The sequence below is a fragment of the Pistacia vera genome, unplaced genomic scaffold (assembly GCF_008641045.1).
Source record: "Pistacia vera cultivar Batoury unplaced genomic scaffold, PisVer_v2 Contig941, whole genome shotgun sequence".
NCBI lineage: Eukaryota > Viridiplantae > Streptophyta > Magnoliopsida > Sapindales > Anacardiaceae > Pistacia > Pistacia vera.
The window spans coordinates 85180-107473 of NW_022196825.1; the positions used below are offsets into that span (position 1 = coordinate 85180).

Genomic DNA, 22294 nt, shown 5'->3' on the forward strand with positions numbered 1-22294 from the left:
ACATGGACACCGTGATGAAAATGATGGTTAACATGTCCAATGATATAGTCAAATTAACCCAATCACAACCCATAAACAACCAATCCGCACACCACAGACCCTCACCTCATGAAACTGTCAACCAAACAAAAACCCCCCAAAAGCAAGATTGTCAATTGAATCAAAGAAGATGCCTACACTATCACTAAAGAACCGTCATTGGGACAATACCCTATGAATAAGAATTTGAGGGTAGCCTTGATTCCTTTAATGAGTCTGAAATGCATGGAAAAGGGAGGAGGAATTTTGATTATGAGAAGAGTTTAAAAGTGGATTTGCGTGAATTCAATGGGAGTTTAGATCCTAATGATTTCATTGATTAGTTGCATGAAATTGAGACAGTATTTGATTTTAAGGGCTTCAATGAAGAGAAGTGTAAGGTAGTCATACTAAAATTTAAGGATTATGCTTCCTTATGGTGGGAAAACACAAAAAAATAATAGAGTAAGGGAAGGAAAAACTCCAATTCGTTCTTGGGCTAAGTTAAAGAGAGTGCTTAAGAAGAGGTTCTTGCCCGATCACCATAAACAAGACCTTTATCTTAAGTTACACAATCTGAAACAAGGAGATAGGAAGGTTGAAGAGTACATTCGAGAATTTGAAGGGTTAATTTTGAGGAGTGATATTCTCGAAGAGAAGAAGCATACCATTGCTAGATTCCTTGGCGGCTTGACTAGGGATATAGCACAAAAGATTGAATTGCAAACCTATCATTCCTTTGAAGATGTGTGTAAGTTGACTACAAAGGTAGAAAAGCAATTAAAGAGTGTAAAATCATCAGCTCCCAATAAGTTCTTCAAGGAGAATTCGTACCAAAAAATGTCACCTTCCTATACCAAGCCCTATGTTGTACCCATGGGTTATGTTAAAAACAAGGTGAATGAAGCACCAAAAGAGAAGTCGAACTTTGTTAAGAATGAACCTCCACGAGTTGATTTGAGAAATAAAAAAATGTTTCAAGTGTCAACGCTATGGGCATTTTCAACCAAATTATCCAAGTCGAAGAGTTATGACTCTTTAGAAGATTGAAGCAATTAATGAAGCATTCCAAGAAGAATATAGTGAAGAAAATGAAGAAAGAGAGAGTGAAGATGAGATAATTGAGGAGGCCAATCAGGGAGATTTGTTGATGCTTAAAAGGTTGTTGCATACTCAAGTTAATTCCCGAGATAATCAAAAAGAGAATTTGTTTCAAATTAGGTGCACCGTGAAAGGGAAAGTATGTTCGGTAATTGTGGACAACGAGAGTTGTACTAATGTAACCTCTACCATACTTATTGACAAGTTAGGACTCCCTACACTTAGTCATGCATATCCTTACAAGTTGCAATGACTAAGTAATGGTGACACGGTTCAAGTTACTAAACAAGTGGTTGTACTATTTTCCATTGGTAAGAGATATTCAGATGAGGTGACTTGTGATGTTATTCCCATGGACGTATGTAATCTTTTACTTGGTAAACCATGGCAGTTTGATCGAAGGGTGAACCATGATGGTAGAAAGAACACTTACTCATTCAAGTTCAACAAGAAAACCATCACCCTAGCATCATTACTTCCAACCCAAACACCACCCAAAGAACCACCACATAAAGGTCTTCCAAAAACACAAAACCATCATCACACTCTTTATTGCCGAAAAGAACAAGAAAATTAAAAAGTTTAACTTTGACCCAAATATCCAACCCTTCTTGAATAAGCATGCTGATGTGTTTCCCAAGGGATTGCTGCCACTTCGAGACATAGAAACCGCATAACCATAAGTATAGGTACCTTATACCGCAGTTGGACGACATGTTGGATGAGCTTCGTGGTGCAACGATTTTCTCCAAGATTGATTTAAGGAGTTGGCATCACCTATTAGAATGAAAGAAGGGATGAATGGAAGATGACTTTCAAAACAAAGGGAGACTTGTATGAGTGGATAGTGATGCTTTTCGGCCTATCAAATGCACCAAGCACCTTTATGAGATTGATGAATGGGGTATTAAATGGTTGTGTATTTTCATGATATACTTGTTTATAGTAGTTGTGAGGAAAGCCACATTAATCATCTTAGGTAGGTTTTTGAAGTGTTGAGGAGACCAAAGCTTTATGCCAAGCTTGAAAAATGTGAGTTGTTTATGAAGAAAGTTGTGTTTTGGGGATATGTAATTTTAGGTGAAAGAATCTAAGGTTGAAGCTATTAAGAGTTAGTCGCAACCAAGTTCCATAACAGAAGTTCGGAGTTTTCATGGATTGGCTTCTTTCTATCAGTGGTTTGTGCCTAATTTTAGCACCATTATGGCTCCCATAACTGAGTGTATGAAGAAGGAAACATTTAAGTGGACTAAGGCAGCAAGTGAAGCCTTTTAATTGATTAAGGGAAAGTTGTGAGAAGCCCTCATCCTTGCATTGTCGAATTTTAATCAAGTGTTCAAAGTTGAGTGTGATGCGAGTGATGTTGGCATTGGAACAGTCCTTACTCAATCAAAACGCCATTGCATACTTTAGTGAGAAGCTTAATGAGTCAAGGACGAAGTATAGCACTTATAATAAGGAGTTTTATGCTACAGTGAGAGTCTTAAATCATTAGAGCCATTATCTATGCCCAAAGCAATTTGTATACCATTTTGATCATCAAGCCTTGAAGTTCATCAGTGGCCAACACAAACTAAATCCTAAACATGTCGAGTGGGTTGAATTCCTCCAATCCTTCTCCTTTGTTTCGAACTACAAGCAGAGAGTAAACAACGTGGTAACTGACACACTTTCAAGAAGGTATGCCTTGTTATCCTTACTAGATTCATATGTACTTGGTCTTGAATTGATGAGATTGTGTTATGATGGGGATGATGAGATGAAAATGTGTATGGTTGAGTGTTGAAACCCTGGTTTTGAGGAGTATGTCATACATGATGGTTATTTGTTTAAGAGGAATAAGTTGTGTATGCCGAAATGGAGTTTTAAGGAGTTAATCATGAGGGAAGCACATGGTGGCAGTTTGGCAGGTCACTTTGGGGTTACTAAGACCCTATAACTCATCAAGGAGTATTTTTATTGGCCTAAAATGTTGAGTGATGTTCAAGCCCTCATTAAAAGTTATGGTTCATGCCAAAGATCAAAGAGCCAATTCAAGGCAAGCCTATGCATGCCCTTGCCCATAGCTGAACATCCTTGGGAAGATCTTAGCATGGACTTTGTGGTTGCTTTGCCAAGAACACAATGAGGTAAAGATTCTATCATGGTAGTGGTTAATCGTTTTTCCAAAATGGCTCATTTCATACCATGTCATACCACATATGATGCATCTTGCATTACCAATTTATTTTTCATGGAGATTATAAGGCTACATGGCATTCCAAAGACAATTGTGTTGAATTAGGATACAAAGTTTCTAAGTCATTTTTGGAGGAGTCTATAGAGTAGATTGGGAACTCAGTTGCTGTTTGGTACATCCCATCACCCTCAAACCGACAGTCAAACTGAGGCAATCAATAAAGTGTTGGGCAATATCTTGAGGAGTTTGGTGAGTAAACATTTGAAGGATTGGGACTTGCAATTAGCACATGCCGAATTCACATACAATATGGAGTCCAAGTTCCACCACGAGTCACACACCATTTGAGGTATTATACATTGTAAACCCTTTCACTCCACTTGATCTCACTTCATTGCCCCTTGATTTCAAGCCAAGTGTGAATGCTAATGAAAAGGTAAAGTAAATGAAGAAGCTCCATGAGGCCATGAGACTTCAGATTGTGAAAGCCAATGAAAAGATTAAAAGCAAGGCAAACGAGAATCAAAAGCCTAAACTATTTCAACCGAGTGATTTGGTGTGAATCTATTTGAGAAAGGAAAGATTTTTGAGCAAGAGGAAGAGTCAATTGGCTCTTAGGGCAGATGGCCTATTTGAAATCATTGAAAGGGTGAATGGCAATGCTTACAAGGTAGAATTACCTAGTGAGTATGGTGGTGTATCGGCAACTTTTAATGTGGGTGACCTTAGCCCATATTTGGAGGACGATCTGGATTTGAGGGCAAATCTTCTTCAACCCGGGGAGGATGATCCATTTACAAGTCCTAAAACACTTGTGAACTTGAGTGGAAAAGGAATTGCAAGTCATAACACACTTGCGAATTCGATTGAATCAAAACTAGTCATTCCTGGTCCTAAAACACTTGGCACATGGCATGTGGGTCATAAAGGATGCAATTTTGCCCAAGCCTAAGGAAATGAACCAATCCAAGTTGTCCAAGGAGACAATTCAGATCCGGCCCAAGCTCAAGGAGAAGAATTAGCCCAAGTTGTGCAAAAGAAAAGAGACATCTCGGCCCAAGTCCATTCAAGCACCAATTCATCAAGGGAAGTCCAAGCCTAACTCTCAGCCCAAGTCCATTCAAGCACCAAGTCATCAAGTGAAGTCCAAGTCTAACAAAAGAAAGGCCCAAGTATTCAAGTGATCCAAGATAACCCATTATCCAAGCCGAAGAGTGTTTTCATGCTACTTCATTTTGGGCCCATTTCAATGAATCCCAAGGCCCAAACTCATGCACTTTTATTAGTAGGATTTAATTACTTGTTATGTTTAATTAGTCATTCTAGGTGGCATGTTTATTTTGTATGTTTCTAGTTAATTATCCTAGGTGGCTTTTTTACTCTACTAAATTAGTTAATCATCCTTGTAATGCTACTATATAAGCAAACTCTCTCTCATTTTGTAAGTTAGACAATGAAATAGAAAAAACACTTGGGAGGAATGGTTTTCCTTTTGCTTTGAAATTTTTATCCAAATCTTGACAAGGGATTTGGTGGTGATTCAACTTCAAGTTGGTGGAAAGATCCTTTATGCTTGAAGATTTTTCTTGTTACTATCCTTATATCCAAGTAAGTAGTCTTGAATTCTTGTTTCTATCTTGGCCGAAATCTGGTTGTGTTGTGTTTGTGCATGTTTGGAGGTTGAGATTCCCTTGTGTAGTGAAATCGGGTATGAAGTTTGTGAAGGTTCTTGTTGGGCCGGTTTTGTGCATATTATTTTCTAGTGTTGTGTTGAGTTTTTCATCGAGGTTTTGGATCATGTTCCTAAATTGAACAAATTGGAATGTGTGCTTGTTTTGTACCTAAATTGGACAAAATTAGTAAATTAGCGTTCCTAAGCTGAATAAATAAAAAATAGTATCCGTTTTTAGCACTTTATGAAAGAGTTGTACCTAAAAATAATATCCCTTTGTAAAACTATCGTCCTTGTAATAGACCGAAACCATAAGGACGAAAATGTAATTATTTCCACTAAATAAAACCCTGCTACCAAACCTCGCCAGTCTCTCACTGCCAAACACCACCACCACCACCAACACTCCACCTCCGATCCATCCCTCGCCGTCGATCTCGCCAGCAGTCCACATAGACGCGCCGGCGACTAGCTTAGGGAGCGCTAGAAGTTTACTGCTCGCTAGGTACCCGTCATCTCTGTTTTATTGGTGCAATTTCATAATCCAAACACATTATCAATTTATTACTACTTGGTTAGATTAAAAGTAATTAACAAAAATCACACAATTTTGCTGAAGTGACTACAAATAATTTCAATAGTTTTTGTTATATGCACATTTAATAATAACTTCTGCAATGCTAGACACAGTCCCTACATTTTATGGAAGAAGCTTCAACTCTCTGTATTTTCAGTTATCGTAAGTACATAATATTCATCTCTTTTTTGTTTCTTCTGTTTTCTTGGTTAACAAACAGAAGTTAGGCTGACATTGTTTATATGTTTAGTTTTTCTTTTTCCTGCAAATTAATGACTTAAGTTTTTTTTTTTTTTAATTTATATATGTTTTATTTGATCAGATTCTGTGTTGGTATGTAGTTGAACGGGATTGGACATTATCTGGTAACGTGGGTTCACGTTAAATTGTATTTTGAATTGAGCTGACGTATTTGATCTTCAATTCTTAAATTGTTCGATGAAACGTGTGGGAGAATTATGAAAGTTGAACTTGATTTTGCATGATGCTATGAAGAATTTTCGAAACACCCAGAGATATGAAAGTAAAGAAAAAATTAATTAACCCCTCTATCACACTTTCAATTCTTCACTTTTATCTTGAGCACTAGTTTCAATTGTGATTGTAGTTTAATGATTCTATATTGGTATTTATTAGCGCAACAAATTGCACGATCAAATTAAGAGAGCTATATAATTGTAATTCACAATTCCCTTGGTTATACTATTTCTAAGCATATGATCTTTGTTCTCTTATTCTCTCTTTGGCATATATTCCTGTTTTCCTCTTTTTTGTGAAAGAAGAAAAAAACAAATTGTTAGAATAGCTCAAAAATGTTTTATTTCTCTCTCTAGGTGAAGCCAACTGCATATTTGGTGCTGTAGAATTGTTGGGTATGTACTACCTTAGCATTTCTATATTTGAGTGCTTACTGGTCTATGTTTCTTAGGATAGGTATATTACCATTTTACTCTGATTGGAAAAATGTTGGTTGAGTTGTAGATACAACATATTTTCTGGTATTATCAAATTTTGACTTTCTGTTTTTAGTTTTGAGATTTATTGTTTGCTCCTTGATGTTAATTGATGCAAAGTTTTATTTAACTTTATCTTTCTTCGCATTAATTAGTGAGAACTTACTTAGAAATCAAGAAACAATATCTGATCATAAAAGTATGGGAACTGAAATTGACCCATGTACATTTAATTTGACAGTTACTCATAGAGTTGTTATCGAAACCATGGCACTGCGATTGGTGACTAGGAAGTTAGGGAGTAAGCTCTTACCAATGTGCTCTTCTGCTTCTCTACTGCATTCACATGCGACTAGCTTTGGTAACTTCTCTCTCTGACACAGACATGGACATGTATGATTATGCTGTATCTAGAAGTCAACTATCTTCTACTAGTATTTTGTGCATTCAGATACTTAGGTTGGTGCAGAAAATATCTTAATTACACTTTGGATGGATTCTTTGTGAATAACAAAAAGCCAATCAATGCGGTATTTAATCTAAATAAAATTGAATACATATTATAAACATCAATCATGTGAAAAATAGAGAGTGGAAGAAATGCTCAATACAATTTTCCTATTTCAAAGAAAGTCAAAACAAGATAATTAAAATTTGAACCGCTGGATCTTTCAAAATCTTACTTTTGAAGGTGATGCTTGAAGAGTGATACCTGTTGCACTTTGACAGCAGCTATATTTTGCTTTGTATTCTGACATTGAAAGAATATGTCTGCAGAATATGCTAGATAAATGTGAGATATTCACTTTTCCCTTGAAGTAAAAGGATATTCTGTGCTTTTTTGGCAAATTTTCCAACAGATAGCTAAAAGGATGTTAAAAGATTTTGTGAGGAGGATGTCAAATTTTTGGGTGGAGGGTTTTTTTTTTCCTTTTTTTTAACTATAAAGTTTTTTATTAAATTAGTAAATGGCACAGATAGAGTTTGAATTCTGGCATGCCTTTTTTGTGCTTCTTTCGTAAAGGATTTTTTTTTATAACATGAAATCCATGGCTTTTCGTATGAGTTCCTCAAGTTCTAACTTGGGACTACTGTCAGACTTGACAGCTTTAGTGGCTAGAAACTTGTACGATATGTATATATCAATTTTCAGTTACAGGTTTATATTGAATTATTGCTCACTTCAGTTAAATTTTCAGGATATAAAGAAGTACGGGAAGAAGATAAAAGTCAATTGGTTGGTAATGTCTTCAGCAGTGTTGCTTCTAACTATGATCTCATGAATGATTTGATGAGTGGTGGATTGCATAGATTATGGAAGGATAGGTTAAATTCTCAGTGTTATTCATTAGCAATTTTGTCAAATGTGCAAACTACTTTACTTTACCTTCACATTGTTAGATATCCTCTTTGCACTTTTCAGATTGGTTTCCAAACTGAATCCATTCCCAGGAATGAAGCATCTTGATGTGGCTGGTGGAACAGGTCAGTTTAACTTATGTTATAACTATTTGCAGCTTATGTACAGGTATCAGGCTCACTAGAACTGAGAGCATGAGACGTGTGGATGATTAATTCTTTAACTTCAGTTTTTTTTTTTTTTTTTCATTTGNATGAAATTGATAACACAATGAATAACAAACTATGAAACGTCTTGATCATAAATTTAATTATAAATTCTTAACATAAACTAGAATGATCGATATTAGTCTCTTATTCATGTACTTGGAATCTCACCTTTCATCTTATAAATAAAAGTTTAATACATAAATTCTATATTCTATATATTATTATGAATAAATAACAAAAATACATGGCAAATTTATTAAATAATCTTATATCAATTTTGTAAAAATTTTGTGAGAACAAAGGAGTATGAAATATAGTTCTTGTAATATATAGTACATTTTTTTCAGACATAATTAACTTAATTCTTATAGAGCAAGACATTAAATTGCTCCATTGTTCATACTATTATAAACATACTCCGCGGAAGCTTGAAGTAAGGGTCTCTTCCTTTCTCTTTTGTCCCCAAAACCTTACATTTTTTCATGATGGAGGAGCCCAAGGGTCGACCAGTGGGTGGCACTGAGTACAGCTGGTGCCGTGCTGTGCCCGGCGGCACCGGCATTGCTGTCCTGGCAATCCTTACCTCAAAAACCCTAGAAGCCTTAAAACTTCAAAACGCCATAAATAAACTACAAAAATTACACCCAGTACTAAGGTCAAAACTCCACAGAAACCCTAGCAAAAACAGCTTCTCCTTCATCACATCTACGACTCCTTACGTTCAAATCAAGTCGTTTAACCTCTCATCAACCTGTAAAATACTTGAAAGTCTTAACCCTCCGACGAAAAACTTGGCTATTTCGCCTTTACAATCACTTCTTGAACATGAACTTAACCAACATGTTTGGTGGTGTAGTAATGATAATAACGAAAATGATATGTTCTTGGCGAGCATGTACTCACTGCCTAATGAAAAGTGGGTGGTGGTGCTCCGGCTTCATGTTTCGGCGTGCGACCGGACGACCGCGGTGTCTTTGCTGAGAGAGCTGCAAGAGCTGGTGGGTGAAGCAGAAGAGGAAAAAGAAGAGAGGGGAGGGAAGGTGGTGAATGAGATTAATTTGGGAATTGAGGATCTTATTCCAAGTGGGAAAGTTAAGAAAAGTTTATGGACAAGAGGGATTGACATGCTTAGTTACTCGATGAATTCATTCAGATCAACGAATCTGAAATTCATTGATGTGAACTCGCCAAGATGCTCTCAGGTGGTGAGAATCCAGATGAACAAAGATGAAACTGAGAGGATCATTTCTGTAAGTTCAATATTATGTTAATTATTTATTATTGTTTAGACTTCAGAAATCTCCAAAAAAACTTACTTTGCATGTCCAACTTGAAAACAGGGGTTTCAATCGAATCCTCTAATATTTAAAAAAACAAAAAACAAACTATATAGGTATTTATGAGAGTGTTTAAACCCTAAATCTTAAAAAACTGTTAAAAAAATAATAATAAAAACATAAATTGATTGCACATATATATATATAAAAAAAATTGCAGGGTTGCAAATCAAGAGGAATAAAATTATGTGGAGCGCTAGCAGCAGCTGGAGTGATGGCTGCTCAGAGCACAAAACGTTCTCAGTCTGATCGAAAGTATGCAGTGGTAACTTTCACTGATTGCCGTTCCATTCTTGAGCCACCGCTTTCAGCTCACCATTTTGGTAAGTTAATCTTTGATTAATTAATAATAATTCTTGTTTAATTAACCTGTTGGTTTTTAGTATACAACTTCCAGAATCTTGAAAATTAATATAGTTCTTATTCCCTTTCATGACGTGGATAGATTGAAAATATTAACATAAACATGTGAGGGGTTCCAGCAGATTCATTAATTATATGATCCTGACTTCTGGAGTTAAGGTGGCCCTCTGCAACTCTGTAAGCGTGGTCTTTTTGAACAAGCTACTGTATGCACAATATCCTTCCTTAAGCACGACCACCTGTTTAATTAATTAACCATTGATCATGTTTAACAATGTATGCAAACTGAGTATATATATATATATATATATATATAGTATCTTAAATTAATTTTATTAGTTAGAGAAATTTTGACTCATGTCTTCAACAGGTACTCTAATCTCACTCCATAATCAAAAAATTTAATTCATACAATAAGTTTAAGTTTGTGATAATATTATTCTTTATTCAGGTTTTTATCACTCAGCAATCATGAACACACACATAATAAGAGGAGGAGAAAAACTATGGGAGCTGGCCAAGAAAATGTACATGGCATTTGCAAACTCAAAGAAGAGCAACAGGCATTTCTCAGACATGGCGGACCTCAACTTTTTAATGTGCAAGGCTATCGAAAACCCCGGCTTGACCTCATCTTCATCCCTGAGAACATCTCTGATGTCAGTGTTTGAGGACACAGTGGTGGATGATTGCAATGAGAAGCAACAAGAACTTGTTGGGTTGGAGGACTACATAGGATGCGCTTCGGTTCACGGACTTGGGCCGTCCATGGCGTTGTTCGACACCTTGCGCGGCGGAAGATTAGACTGTGTGTGCGTGTATCCGTCGCCGTTGCACTCAAGAGAGCAAATGCAGGGGATGGTTGATTGTATGAAGAGTATTCTTGTGAATTCTGTGACTGAATGTGGAGAGTAATGAGAGATGGGCAGATGGCTAAATTATAAATTATCTACTTATAACGGCTTTTACTTAAAATAAAGATATTCATGACGTGCTTTTTTGTGAATCTGATTTCTGATTTCTGATTTCTGGTTTTTTTTTTTTTTTTTTGTTCGTTTGATTCGATTTGATTATTTGTTGCTTTTGTTTTAGTATTTTGGATAGTATTTTTAAAAAAGTAAGTGTTGAATGGTAATAACGAGGTAAGATTTAAAATTATAAAAACATCCCTACCTATCCATTAAATACTGGCAGCCGGCCACCACCACCAAAGGGTGGCCGAAGTCACTGCATCGGCGTACGATCGGCCAGATTTGGCCAGTCATGCGTTGAGATAGCATTTTTCAGTCAGATCCACTGTGGATTGGTCGAAAAAGGCTATATCGGTACACTACTGGTCAGATCTAACTAGTAGTAACCTATTATACCAGATTCCGACCACTTTCCGATGGTGGTGGTTGGAATCTGACAAATATAGGTGATGAAGGTGTTTTTGTTAATTTCTAAACTTTTTTTAAGGTTATTTAGTTAAATTAATTAATTTAAAGAATTTAAAATAATCGAATAAAATATAATAATATTTTTAAAATGATAAAACAAATATGTATTTTGAAAATAATAGGAATAGGATACCAGAAAAATAGGAAACAAACGCAGACATTTGAGATTGTTAATGTCACCGAGACCTATAGACCTATATATATATATATATATCATAATTAATTAAAGTTGTTTGTTTTAACTTTTTAACGGTCAAATTAAAAAACTGACCCGAAAGAAATTGTCATGGATACCCCGTTATCTTGTTTTCGACTTTTTTGCCATTGTTTATAGATATAAATTTATGTGCAATCTTTATCTAAGATTCTCCGAATGGTTAATAATTGGTTCAAATCATTTTAGTTTTCCAAGCTTATCTAGAAGCTGATATGTATGTTTGAGAAGACAAGGACACAAGAAAAATATGTTGAAATCACAGATAACTCTTACAAAAATAAATTATTTTTCATTTAAATAAATAAAATATATTTTCTATAACTTGCATCATTCAGACGACTTAACATAGAACAAAAATTTAGTCCTTTAAATTAGTGTTTGTCCTAGTTAGAGTCATGATAATAATCAAACGATACAATCCTAAAGTTGTATCTCACAAATTAAGGGTGATCGGTTCCAGATACTTAGCATTTTTTAAAGAAACCAGAACCAAAACCAACTAGTTCTTAAGATTTGAAACTTGGAACCGAAACCGGCCGGTTTCGATACCAGTTCCAGTTCCTAGTACCGAGGTAAATTTTAATTACCCCCTACTTTTTAAAAAATGACAAATACACACCAAAAAATTACAAATACACGTCTAATAGTTTACAAAAATTATAATTTAGTCTTGGTTCCTATCTGGGTACTCGAACTTTGTTCTGGTTTTGGTTCCAGTTCCCCGTTCTAGTTTTGTAGGAACCAAAAACAGACCCGGAAACTCCCAGTTCCAATTTTCTAGAACTTGAACCGGACTATAACGGGACTGATTTTAGTTTTGTTTCTACCCTTGACCCATGCTCACCCCTATCACAAACCAAACCGGCTCAATGAATATTTATGTTTATTCAACATTCGAACAATGTTTGTTGAAATATAAAAAAATTATTGCGATGGTAGTTATCTTTAGATTAGCATATTTTAGTTAGTATATAAATATAAATAAATAAATAACTACTAATAGATCAGTGACATTATTGAATTAGCAATATAATAGTATATATTCATTTTATGATTTTTAACTATTTAAAACATCCAACATAAAATTAATTTTTCCAAACATATGTAAACAAAGGAAAATCTCATCCTTTCTTGTACGTAATTAAAAGGATAAATATCTCGGATTCCATCTTATTGGATAAGGGTGAGCACCCATGATGGATTAACCCAAACGACGTTTGAAGTGGAAACTGTCAAAGGCAGTTTTTGCCTAAAAATCTGCTTGGTAATTGCTGCCCATATATAAGTGAAGTTTTTTTTAGAAAACTCATTATTCACTCTCTCTCTTTAAAAATTGTTAAAGAAAAATACTCTACGGTGATTTTCTCTCCAGATTCAACTTTTGCTTCAGAGTTAAGGAGAAGAGGTATTTATGATGTGAAAGACGTTGTAATTCGTTTATGTAAAATGTGATTGCAATGGGTGCCTATTAACATGATCTTGGGATTAGTTTAGAATATTTATTATTCTGAATTTTTTCCAACAATGGTATTAGAGATGTGGTTTACATTGTTTTTAATTTCATACTGTTGTGTTAAAGCATGTTGCATGTTACTTAAATGCAGTTCTGAAATTTCATTTTTTGTGCGTAAAAAGTTGTCTTTCTGGTAGTGATAATTAGATTATTAGATTCCTTATGAAATTATTAAGAAAATGGCTTTTGAATCATAAAAAAAGGGAGTTAAAATGACTTAGTTATGCCTATTTAAAGATTCAGGTTTTGTATGGGTTGTTTTCTGGGTCGAGTACCAAGTTACAGACCCAGACAGAGGTAGAAGATGACAAGGACCGAAAGTCGTTTTAATTTCAGCCTTATAAACGACTTGTTATTTGTTTTACTCCTTTTAATAAAAAAAAATGAAAACCAATTTGGGTGGTGAGACTTGAACCCAAGTCTTTGGGTAGAAAGGAGATAAGTTTAACCACTAGGCTACAATTTTGTTTGTGTTAATTAAACTTACAAATCCTATATATTCATCTTTGGCCCAACCCAAAAACAAAATAAAATGGGTCAAGTTGACCCACGTATTTGACCCAGAACATCAAATGGGTTAGTCAAACCTGGTAATGGTCAATCGACCTGGTCAACCCCTACCATATGACTAAACGGGTTAGTCAAACCGGGTCAACTCCTGACCCATAAGGTCAAACAAAGTCAACGGGTCAAATTGACCTGGTTAAAGGTGAAACGAGTACCCGAATTCAGCGTGAGGCGTGTGGCAAGCGCGTGGAGAACCCTGACCGACGCGTGGAAGAGCGTGACTACCTCTGGGTGGCGCGTGGAGTGTTCTAAATTTTTTTTTCTTTGCTGTAAAGAATAAAATGCATACTTGGTATGTTATTATGAGTCTAATTTTGTTATTAAGTCATAAACATGTATATATATTATTTATCAAATATAGTCAACCTTTATTTGATAAATAAATAGTTTTTTTGTATTTGTTATAGAAAAATGTTATGTTATAGACGAGCAATGGCTGCTAGAACACCTACTCAAAAGGAAAGCGTTATGAACATAATTATAACTCTACAAACTCACACCTTAATATTAAGAGACACAAAGGATGAGTTGGTGCAACTCGTAAATCATTTCATTTATATGAATGAAAAGATTCAAGAAATTGTCTGGATAGGGGAATTAAAGGAAGATGAGTTGAAATACAAAGTCCTTAGAGAGACTCTTGGTTACCCTAGTATCGTTGGTCTCTTTGAGCTGGTTTGGAACAAGCTGAAAGTTCAAAGTCTTAAAGATGACAATAAAGATTATAGACGTTTAGTCAACAACTACATCAAGAAGTACATAGATTGGGGTGCCAAAAAGACAGCTGGTGCATCTATATGAGTCTCCACTCGTAAAGGACATCACAAGAAACTGGGAGTTCCCTTGCCTAGGATTACTTACAAGTTAGATTAAGACCTTAGGATAAGGATTATCAAATCCTTCCCAGTTTATGGAATGTGGCAGTACACTTAGTTTTTTTTTGGAAATTGTTTGTCTTAATGTCACTACATGTTGAATTCTATTTACATAATGGAATCGGTTTTTATTTATTTATTTATTTTTCATTAAAATTTAAATTTTTATGTGAATTTATGTTGAATTATACTTATATGATTGTGTTTTAATATTATTTTAGAATTGCAATTAATTATATATATGATAATTGGAGATTAGAATTTTGGATGATGATTATTGACATTGTTAACTTTTGATTCCAAATCTAATATACAATTATTATCAATATAATTAATTAAATATATGTATGTTCCAAGCATTGAATAACATGCATTATCCAATGTGTAATTTTTTTTAGAAATGACATTTGCATCTAAGAACATTGTTGCCGAACTTAATAAAGGAGAAAAATTTAATGGCAAAAATTATGAGGTATGGAGCATGAAAATCCAATATGTCTTGGAAGAACAAGAGGATCTTGAAGCTCTTACCACGACCATAGAAGAGTCTAAAGAACGAGTCACAGCTCAACATAGAAGAGACCGTGCAGCTTATGACATGTGGAAGAAGAAAAATTCCACTGCTCGCATCACTTTGTTAAGCAGCATGGACAATGATTTCATGAAAAAGTATCGAGATTACGAATTAGCAAATGACATGTGGTCCGCCCTTGTTACAAAGTTTGGCGGTACGTCCATTACCAAACTTCAGTCACTCACTATCAAGTTTGACACATATAAGAAAAAGCCTGAACATACTATGAGAGTACACTTAAGGCACTTGTCAAACATGATTAGTGAGTTGGGAGATGCAGGTCATGTCCTAACTGATGAACAACAGGTTCAAGTTGTCATAAGATCATTGCCTCAAAATTGGGAACACATGAAGATACACCTTACCCACAATGAGGGCATACAAAATTTAGAAGATGCTACACAACATTTGGAACTGGAAGAAGATAGCCTTAATGCGAGTAAGGCAAATATTGATGTGTATAATACTGGTTCCAGTTCACATGGTGGGAAGGGATTTAAATGTAAATTCCAAGGTGGATCCCAAAGAAAAGGCAATACTGATAAGGCTCAAGGGAAGAAGAGAAAGTTTTATAAACATGGAAAAGGAAAACATCCTGCCAAGAAGAGAAACATGGCAAAGGTGAAATGCTATAACTGTAACAACAAGGGACATTTTGCTCGCAATTGTAGCAAGCCGAAAAAGATAAATTACTTGTTTGCACAAGTAAGTTATATAAATGTTTCCAGTTCTGTTTTTCTAACTGAATCTCATCCTTTGTGGACTGTAGATTCAGCAGCAACAGACCACATAGCAAAAGAAAGGAGTGCTTTCGTGGAGTTTCGACGAATACCACAAGAAACAAAATGGATATATGTAGGTAACAATTCAAAAGTGGAAGTTAAAGGGATCGGCAAATGCAAATTGATCATGTGTGGAGGTCGAATCCTATACCTACATGACGTGTTATATGCACCCGATATTTGTCGAAATTTGATTTCCGTGTTAGAACTTATTAAACTAGGTTTTAATTTAAACTTTTTCAGTACTTGTGTCCATTTATTTTTGGACACAACATGCTATGGTTGTGGCTATATTTCTGATGGTTTTATCATACTTGACATTGCTCATAATTATAGTAATGTTTGTTTTTCTTTCATTACATCTTCCAATAATGATGATGTGAATGTATGACATGCACGGCTTGGCCATATTGGCCAACAACGAATGAATATACTAGCAAGAGAAGGCTTGTTAGGATCCTTAACAAAAGTAGACTTGACTACTTGTGAACATTACTTGACTACTTGTGAACATTGCCTAGCTGGAAAAACAGCAAGAAAACCATTTGGAAAAGCGATAAGAGCTGAAGTTCCATTGCAACTAATTCATTATGACATATGTGGTCCAATGAATGTGAGGGCTAGACATGGGGCTATTTATTTCATCACATTTATAGATGATTTCACTCGATATGGTTATGTTTTTTGCTTTAGAATGCTTTTAGAAGTTTAAAAACTTAGTTAAGAATCAATTAGATAAAAAGATAAAACCCTACAAACTGATCGAGGTCGTGAATATTTATTTGATCAGTTAAGAAATTTTTGTGATGAAATGGGAATAGAATATCAATTAACTATTCCAAGAACTCCGTAACAAAATGGTGTTGCAGAACGAAGAAACAGAACCCTACTTGAGATGGTGAGGTCTATGATGGCACAAGCAAACTTGCCCATCACCTTTTGGGGTGATGCTTTATTGACTGCCACATATATCCTCAATCGAGTACCCTCCAAATCTATTACTACTATACCATATGAGTTATGGAAAAATTGGAAACCCGATTTGAGTCTCTTAAAGCCATGGGGATGTGCTGCCTATATTCATGATCCTTCCCATAAATATGAAAAATTAGGTCCAAGGAGGAAGAAATGTATCTTCATAAGATACTCAGAACATTCAAAGGGATACGTCTTCATAGGAGAACAAGAAAGTGGTAGCATCACCGAGTTTGAATCATGAGATGTCACATTCTTAGAAACCGATTTTCCTAAGAAGGGCGAGTTAGGTCAAGACTTGTTTCTATATGAAACACAAGACCAAGACAATTCTGTTGCCAAGAATCAGTTGGTTATACTACATCCCAACAGGAGCGATATGGAAGTTGATGAATCAGTTTTAGATCCTCCATTATTCCTGTAATGCCCACATAGAGGTATGTAATTTAATTTATGTTCTTATACCCTTAGTTGAATTTTGTTAAAGTTATTTTGAGAAAAAATGTGAAGAAAATCCCTTAAACTTTCATTAGGGGTAAAATGGTCTTTTCACTCAAAATTAGTTGAAAAATTGGGGAGTGAAAAGAGATAGAATTTCATGGAGAATGCAATAAAAATGAGGGCATTATCGTAATTGACTAAGGGACATAGATGGAATTTTTAAGAAAGAGCAAGGGCAAAATGGGAAGGCATGTGTTAATTGTAAGTTAATAAGGGTTTGGGTTTAGAAAACCCTTCATTTTTTCTTCTCCACCGCCATTCCCAATCACCACTTCCTCTCAACTCTTCTTTCAATATTTCAAGAATTTTAGAGGGCTTTTTGAGTAGTTTGGGGTAGAAAGTTAATCTAAGGCATCCTAAGGTAAGGATTCTTGCTTTAGATGTGAAGATTTGCTTATATATGTATATTGAAGTCTTATGGTTTCATTGTTTAAAGTTGTAGAGAAGAGATAAGCTATCAAAGGAAAGGAAAAGTTTTAGTGAAATCTCTCCATTACAAGGTAAGTAAATCCAACCCAAGTAGAGATTTGAGTAATCCTTTGAGTAGAAATTGAGTAGAGATTTATGTATGTATAAGTATGTTATGTTATTGAGATGAGTTGAGATAAATATTTGCTTTGTGGTTGTTGAAAACACTTCAATTGTGAGAAGTGTTGTTGAATGATGAGAATGTAGTTTGAGATGAAATTAAAAGAATTGGGGAAGTATTGTGGGAGTGTTTGTGCCGTGCGGTTATGGTGATGATACAAGAGAGTTTTTCTCTCATTTTGGATGGTTTAGGAAACAAATTGAATGATAATTAAATTAGGGTTTGTTTAGGCACAATTGTTGTTTGATGAAATGCCTAAGTGAGAACATGTTACCATGGTTGCCCTGTCACAGCTGTGACCTTCTGAGTGATTTTTGGGCATCTTAAATATTGAACTGGGTTGAGACCAAAACATAAAAGTTGTAGCCCTATCTCTAATATTTAAAACTAAACCAAAACCGTAGCAATCCGATGTGTATAACTCAAGTTATGCCTTCTTGAGGGTGACCTGTGCAGAATGACTATCTTGATGCAACATTGCATTTGTGCATTTCATAAGTGCATTAAGTAAGAAATTTTAAGCATGAACCATCCTTATACATTAATTGTGCATTGAGAAGTAGCTTGAGAAAGAGTAGAGAACTTTGTGAATGAACTACTCTAAGAGTAGAGAGAATGAGAAAAACACAAAGAGCGTGTTGGTGCTTTGTGAACTCCACCCGGCAGTCACGAAGAGTGGGTTGGTGCTTTGTGAACTCCACCCGACCGTGCCTCCAGTCATACGAGGCCGTGACATTCAAGTGAGAAAGAATAAAGAGAGAATGAGTAGAGTCACAAAGAGTGGGTTGGTGCTTTGTGAACTCCACCCGGCCGTGCCTTCGGTAAGATGAGGTCGTGACTTACAATAGAAAATTAATAAAAGAGAGCTGTGTGAAAGAGAAACAGAAAGAGACAAGAAATGAGACAAGAAATGTGTAAGGAAAGAATTAAGAGAAAGAGTTACGAGGACAGACGAGTAGAGGTTTACTTACTGAGCATTATTTTTGTGCTCACCCAGTGGTTTTTATTTGTGTTTACAAGATCTAGGTGAGGACGCAGTCGGATTGGCATCGGCAAGCGAGGAGCAATAGCTACACTGTCCACTGTTTTTGATAAATTTTTATAAAATGATATCTTATTTGGTAATAAGAATGTTTATATGTAATAAAAGAAAATTTTGGGCCCATCTACTTTTGTTGATATAAATGTATTTTACTTTATGTATTTCTATGAGTATCCTAGTATAAAGGAGTTATTACATTTTTGGTATCAGAGCAGAGATTTTGGGATTTGACAGTGTACTATTCTCATCGCCACGACGTCCGATAACTGACTGTGTGAGTTAATTCTTTCCTTACTATAAATGTTTCTCGAATTGATTAAATGTGGTTGTTTTGTAGATGAGGCGTAGTAACCGAAAGCGTGGTAAGGGTGTGATGAATGAGGGAGAACCTTCTAACCCACCAGAAGCTACGTCCCCTCCCTTGGATGAAGCTAGAATTCGGGGGATTGTACAACAAGTTATGGGAGAGAGCCAAGGGAGAGTTGGAACCCCCGTGCAGGTACCACCAACCACTATTGTAGAAAGAGAACAACCGGTACCTCCCCTAGTACAGAACAAAATTGAACCAATTTATGGTCTTCCCAGTCAACATCAATCGTCAGAGTTTAAGGGTACTACGGACCCGGTAGTAGCAGAGGAATGGTTTAAGTCCGTAGAACGTATAACAGCCTTGTTTCCCATGACGGATAGGGAGAAGATCCGATATGCGAGTTTCTTATTTCGAGGTGATGCTCGAATTTAGTGGGAATTCATAGAAGATGACTTGGGAAGAATTTAGACAAGATTTTGAGGCCGAGTAAAGAACAGAGGACTAAGTTCATGAGAAGGTCCAAGAATTTATCAGCTTGCAATAGGGGTCTAGTACCGTGAAGGAGTACTCAGTGAAATTCAACTCCTTTGCAAGATTTGCACCCAGAATAGTTAGTACTCTGGCATTGAGAAGAGACAAGTTTGTACATGGATTAAGCCGGAGATAGCTCGGGATATAATGATGAGTTCGAATCCCCCTCGAACTTATAGTGAGGCCTTGAGGTGAGCAATGAAGGCGAAAATATTTGAGAATAAAATTCCCCCAGTAGGTTCCTCGGCAGGAAGACCAAGTGAGCCATCCTCCGCTCTGCAGAGAGAGAAATTTGAGGGTGTGAAAAACAAAGAAATGAAGAATAATAAGAAGAAGTTTCAATCTAGGCAGAATAAAAGAGATTGGAGGAGTAAGCGGCCTCGGACGGAAGGGTTTCCTTTTTGCCCTAAATGTGGGAGGAACCACCTAGGAGAGTGTCTGAGGGACCAGAGGGTGTGTTATAGGTGCCGATAGCTAGGGCACTTGATGAGAGATTGTAAAGCTCCTCTTCCACCACCCACACAAAGTTCTGGAGGTACTACTAATGCCAGAGTGTTTACAGTGGCATAGGGTGAAGCAGAGGCCAGTCCATCAGCAGTTACTGATCAGTTATTATTCCATGCTATTCCTTTATATGCCTTAATTGATTCAGGAGCCACTCATTCTTTTATATCTTATGGGATGATAAAGAGGTTAGGTTTGAAACCTACTAAAGTGACTCAACCCATTAAGATAGAGTTACCTGATGGGGTTAGTGTTTTGACGCAAGAGATGTTGTTAGGAGAGTCTATGGTGATCCAGGGTAGAGAGTTAACGGTTGATCTAATAGTTTTTGATATGCCCGACTTTGATGTGATATTGGGCATGGATTTTCTAGGGAGGTATGGAGTAGAAATTGATTGTCGGAAAAAGAAAGCGAGATTCAATCTTGATAGTGGAGACAAGTTTAGTTTTGGAGAGGGCCATCAGTTGAGTATGTTGATTAGCAGTGTGAAGGCTTGAAAGATGTTGAGAAATGGGTGTTTGGGATATATTGCCCATGTAGTGCAGAGTGGTGATGTTCCACAGCCAAAGATTCAGAGGGTGCCAGTAGTTCGAGATTTTCTAGATGTGTTTCCGGAAGAGTTATCAAGTTTGCCTCCAGAAAAGGAGGTTGAGTTTAGTATTGAACTAGCACTAGGAACAGCACCAATATCTAAAGCCCCTTATCGAATGGCCCCAGCAGAGCTTTAGGAATTAAAGAAGCAACTCCAAGAGCTTTTGGATAAAGGTTTTATTTGACCGAGTCATTCTCCTTGGGGAGCCCCAATTCTGTTTGTGAAGATGAAAGATGGGTCCCTACGGATGTGTATTGATTATAGAGAATTGAATAGAGTGACAGTGAATAATAAGTACCCGCTACCTCGTATTGATGATTTGTTTGATTAGTTGAAAGGCGTCGCAGTGTTCTCTAAAATTGATTTGAGGTCAGGGTACCATCAGGTAAGAGTGGCCGAGCAAGATGTGGCTAAGACTGCCTTCCATACAAGGTATGGGCATTATGAGTTTATAGTGATGCCGTTTGGCTTAACTAATGCGCCAGCAGTTTTTATGGGCTTAATGAACCGGGTATTCCATGATTATTTGGATCAGTTTATAGTGGTTTTCATTGACGACATCTTGGTTTATTCTAAGTCGAGAACAGAGCATGAGGAACACTTGAGAATAGTGTTGCAACGATTGAGAGAAAAGAAGTTGTATATTAAATTTTCTAAGTGTGAGTTTTGGCTTGATCGAGTGATATTTCTGGGCCATACTGTGTCTAAGGAAGGGATTTCAGTGGATCCGAGTAAAGTGAAGGCAATCCTTGAATGGCAGAGGCCGAAAACAATAAAAGAGGTCAGAAGTTTCTTGAGCCTAGCAGGTTACTACCGGCGATTTGCAGCAGGGTTCGCCCAGTTGGCTAAACAGTTGACAGCTCTTACGAAGCAGAAAACTCATTTTGTATGGTCAGAAGCATGTGAGGAGAGCTTTCAGGAGTTGAAGAAGAGGTTAACGACAACTCCTATATTAGTGTTACCACAGGAGGGTGTAGATTATGACATTTATACAGATGCCTTACTACAAGGACTTGGTGTTGTGTTAATGCAATTAGGTAGGGTGATAACATATGCCTCTCGGCAATTGAAAGAGTATGAGACAAGATGCCCTACGCATGATTTAGAGTTGGCAGCCGTGGTCTTCGCATTAAAGATTTGGAGGCATTACCTTTATGGTGCCAAGAGTAATATCTACACCGATCATAAGAGTTTAAAGTATTTCTTCATTCAGCAGGAGCTGAATATGAGACAAAGAAAGTGGTTAAAGCTGGTTAAGGATTATGAGTGTGAGATCAAGTATCAACCGGGAAACGCCAATGTAGTGGCCGATGCCTTGAGTAGAAAAACTTATTTGTCTCGGCTCACTAAGCAGAAAGAGTTGATAATGAGTTGTGTAAAGAGCAGATTGAAGTGATTCTGGGAAGGATTGCCATGGTGGAGGTTCAATCTACTTTACTAGAGGAAGTCAGAGATAAGCAATTGGCCGATGAGTGGTGTCAGAGAATAGTTCAACAAGTACATGAGGGCAAGG

The 22294-nt window shown here is 36.3% G+C and overlaps 2 protein-coding genes across 2 annotated transcripts; both read left to right on the forward strand.

The window, feature by feature from the left end:
* Positions 1-5361: 5361 nt before the first annotated feature.
* Positions 5362-8044, forward strand: LOC116120699 (2-methoxy-6-polyprenyl-1,4-benzoquinol methylase, mitochondrial-like). The gene is made up of 6 exons (XM_031406667.1): positions 5362-5475; positions 5655-5709; positions 5870-5912; positions 6742-6861; positions 7700-7826; positions 7924-8044. The coding sequence occupies exons 4-6, from the start codon at positions 6768-6770 to the stop codon at positions 8042-8044; spliced, it is 342 nt and encodes a 113-aa protein (XP_031262527.1). The 5' UTR covers positions 5362-5475; positions 5655-5709; positions 5870-5912; positions 6742-6767.
* A 510-nt stretch (positions 8045-8554) lies between these two features.
* Positions 8555-9340, forward strand: LOC116120700. Its single transcript, XM_031406668.1, has one exon. It carries the CDS (start codon positions 8555-8557, stop codon positions 9338-9340), a length of 786 nt encoding a protein of 261 aa, XP_031262528.1.
* The last annotated feature ends 12954 nt before the right edge of the window (positions 9341-22294 follow it).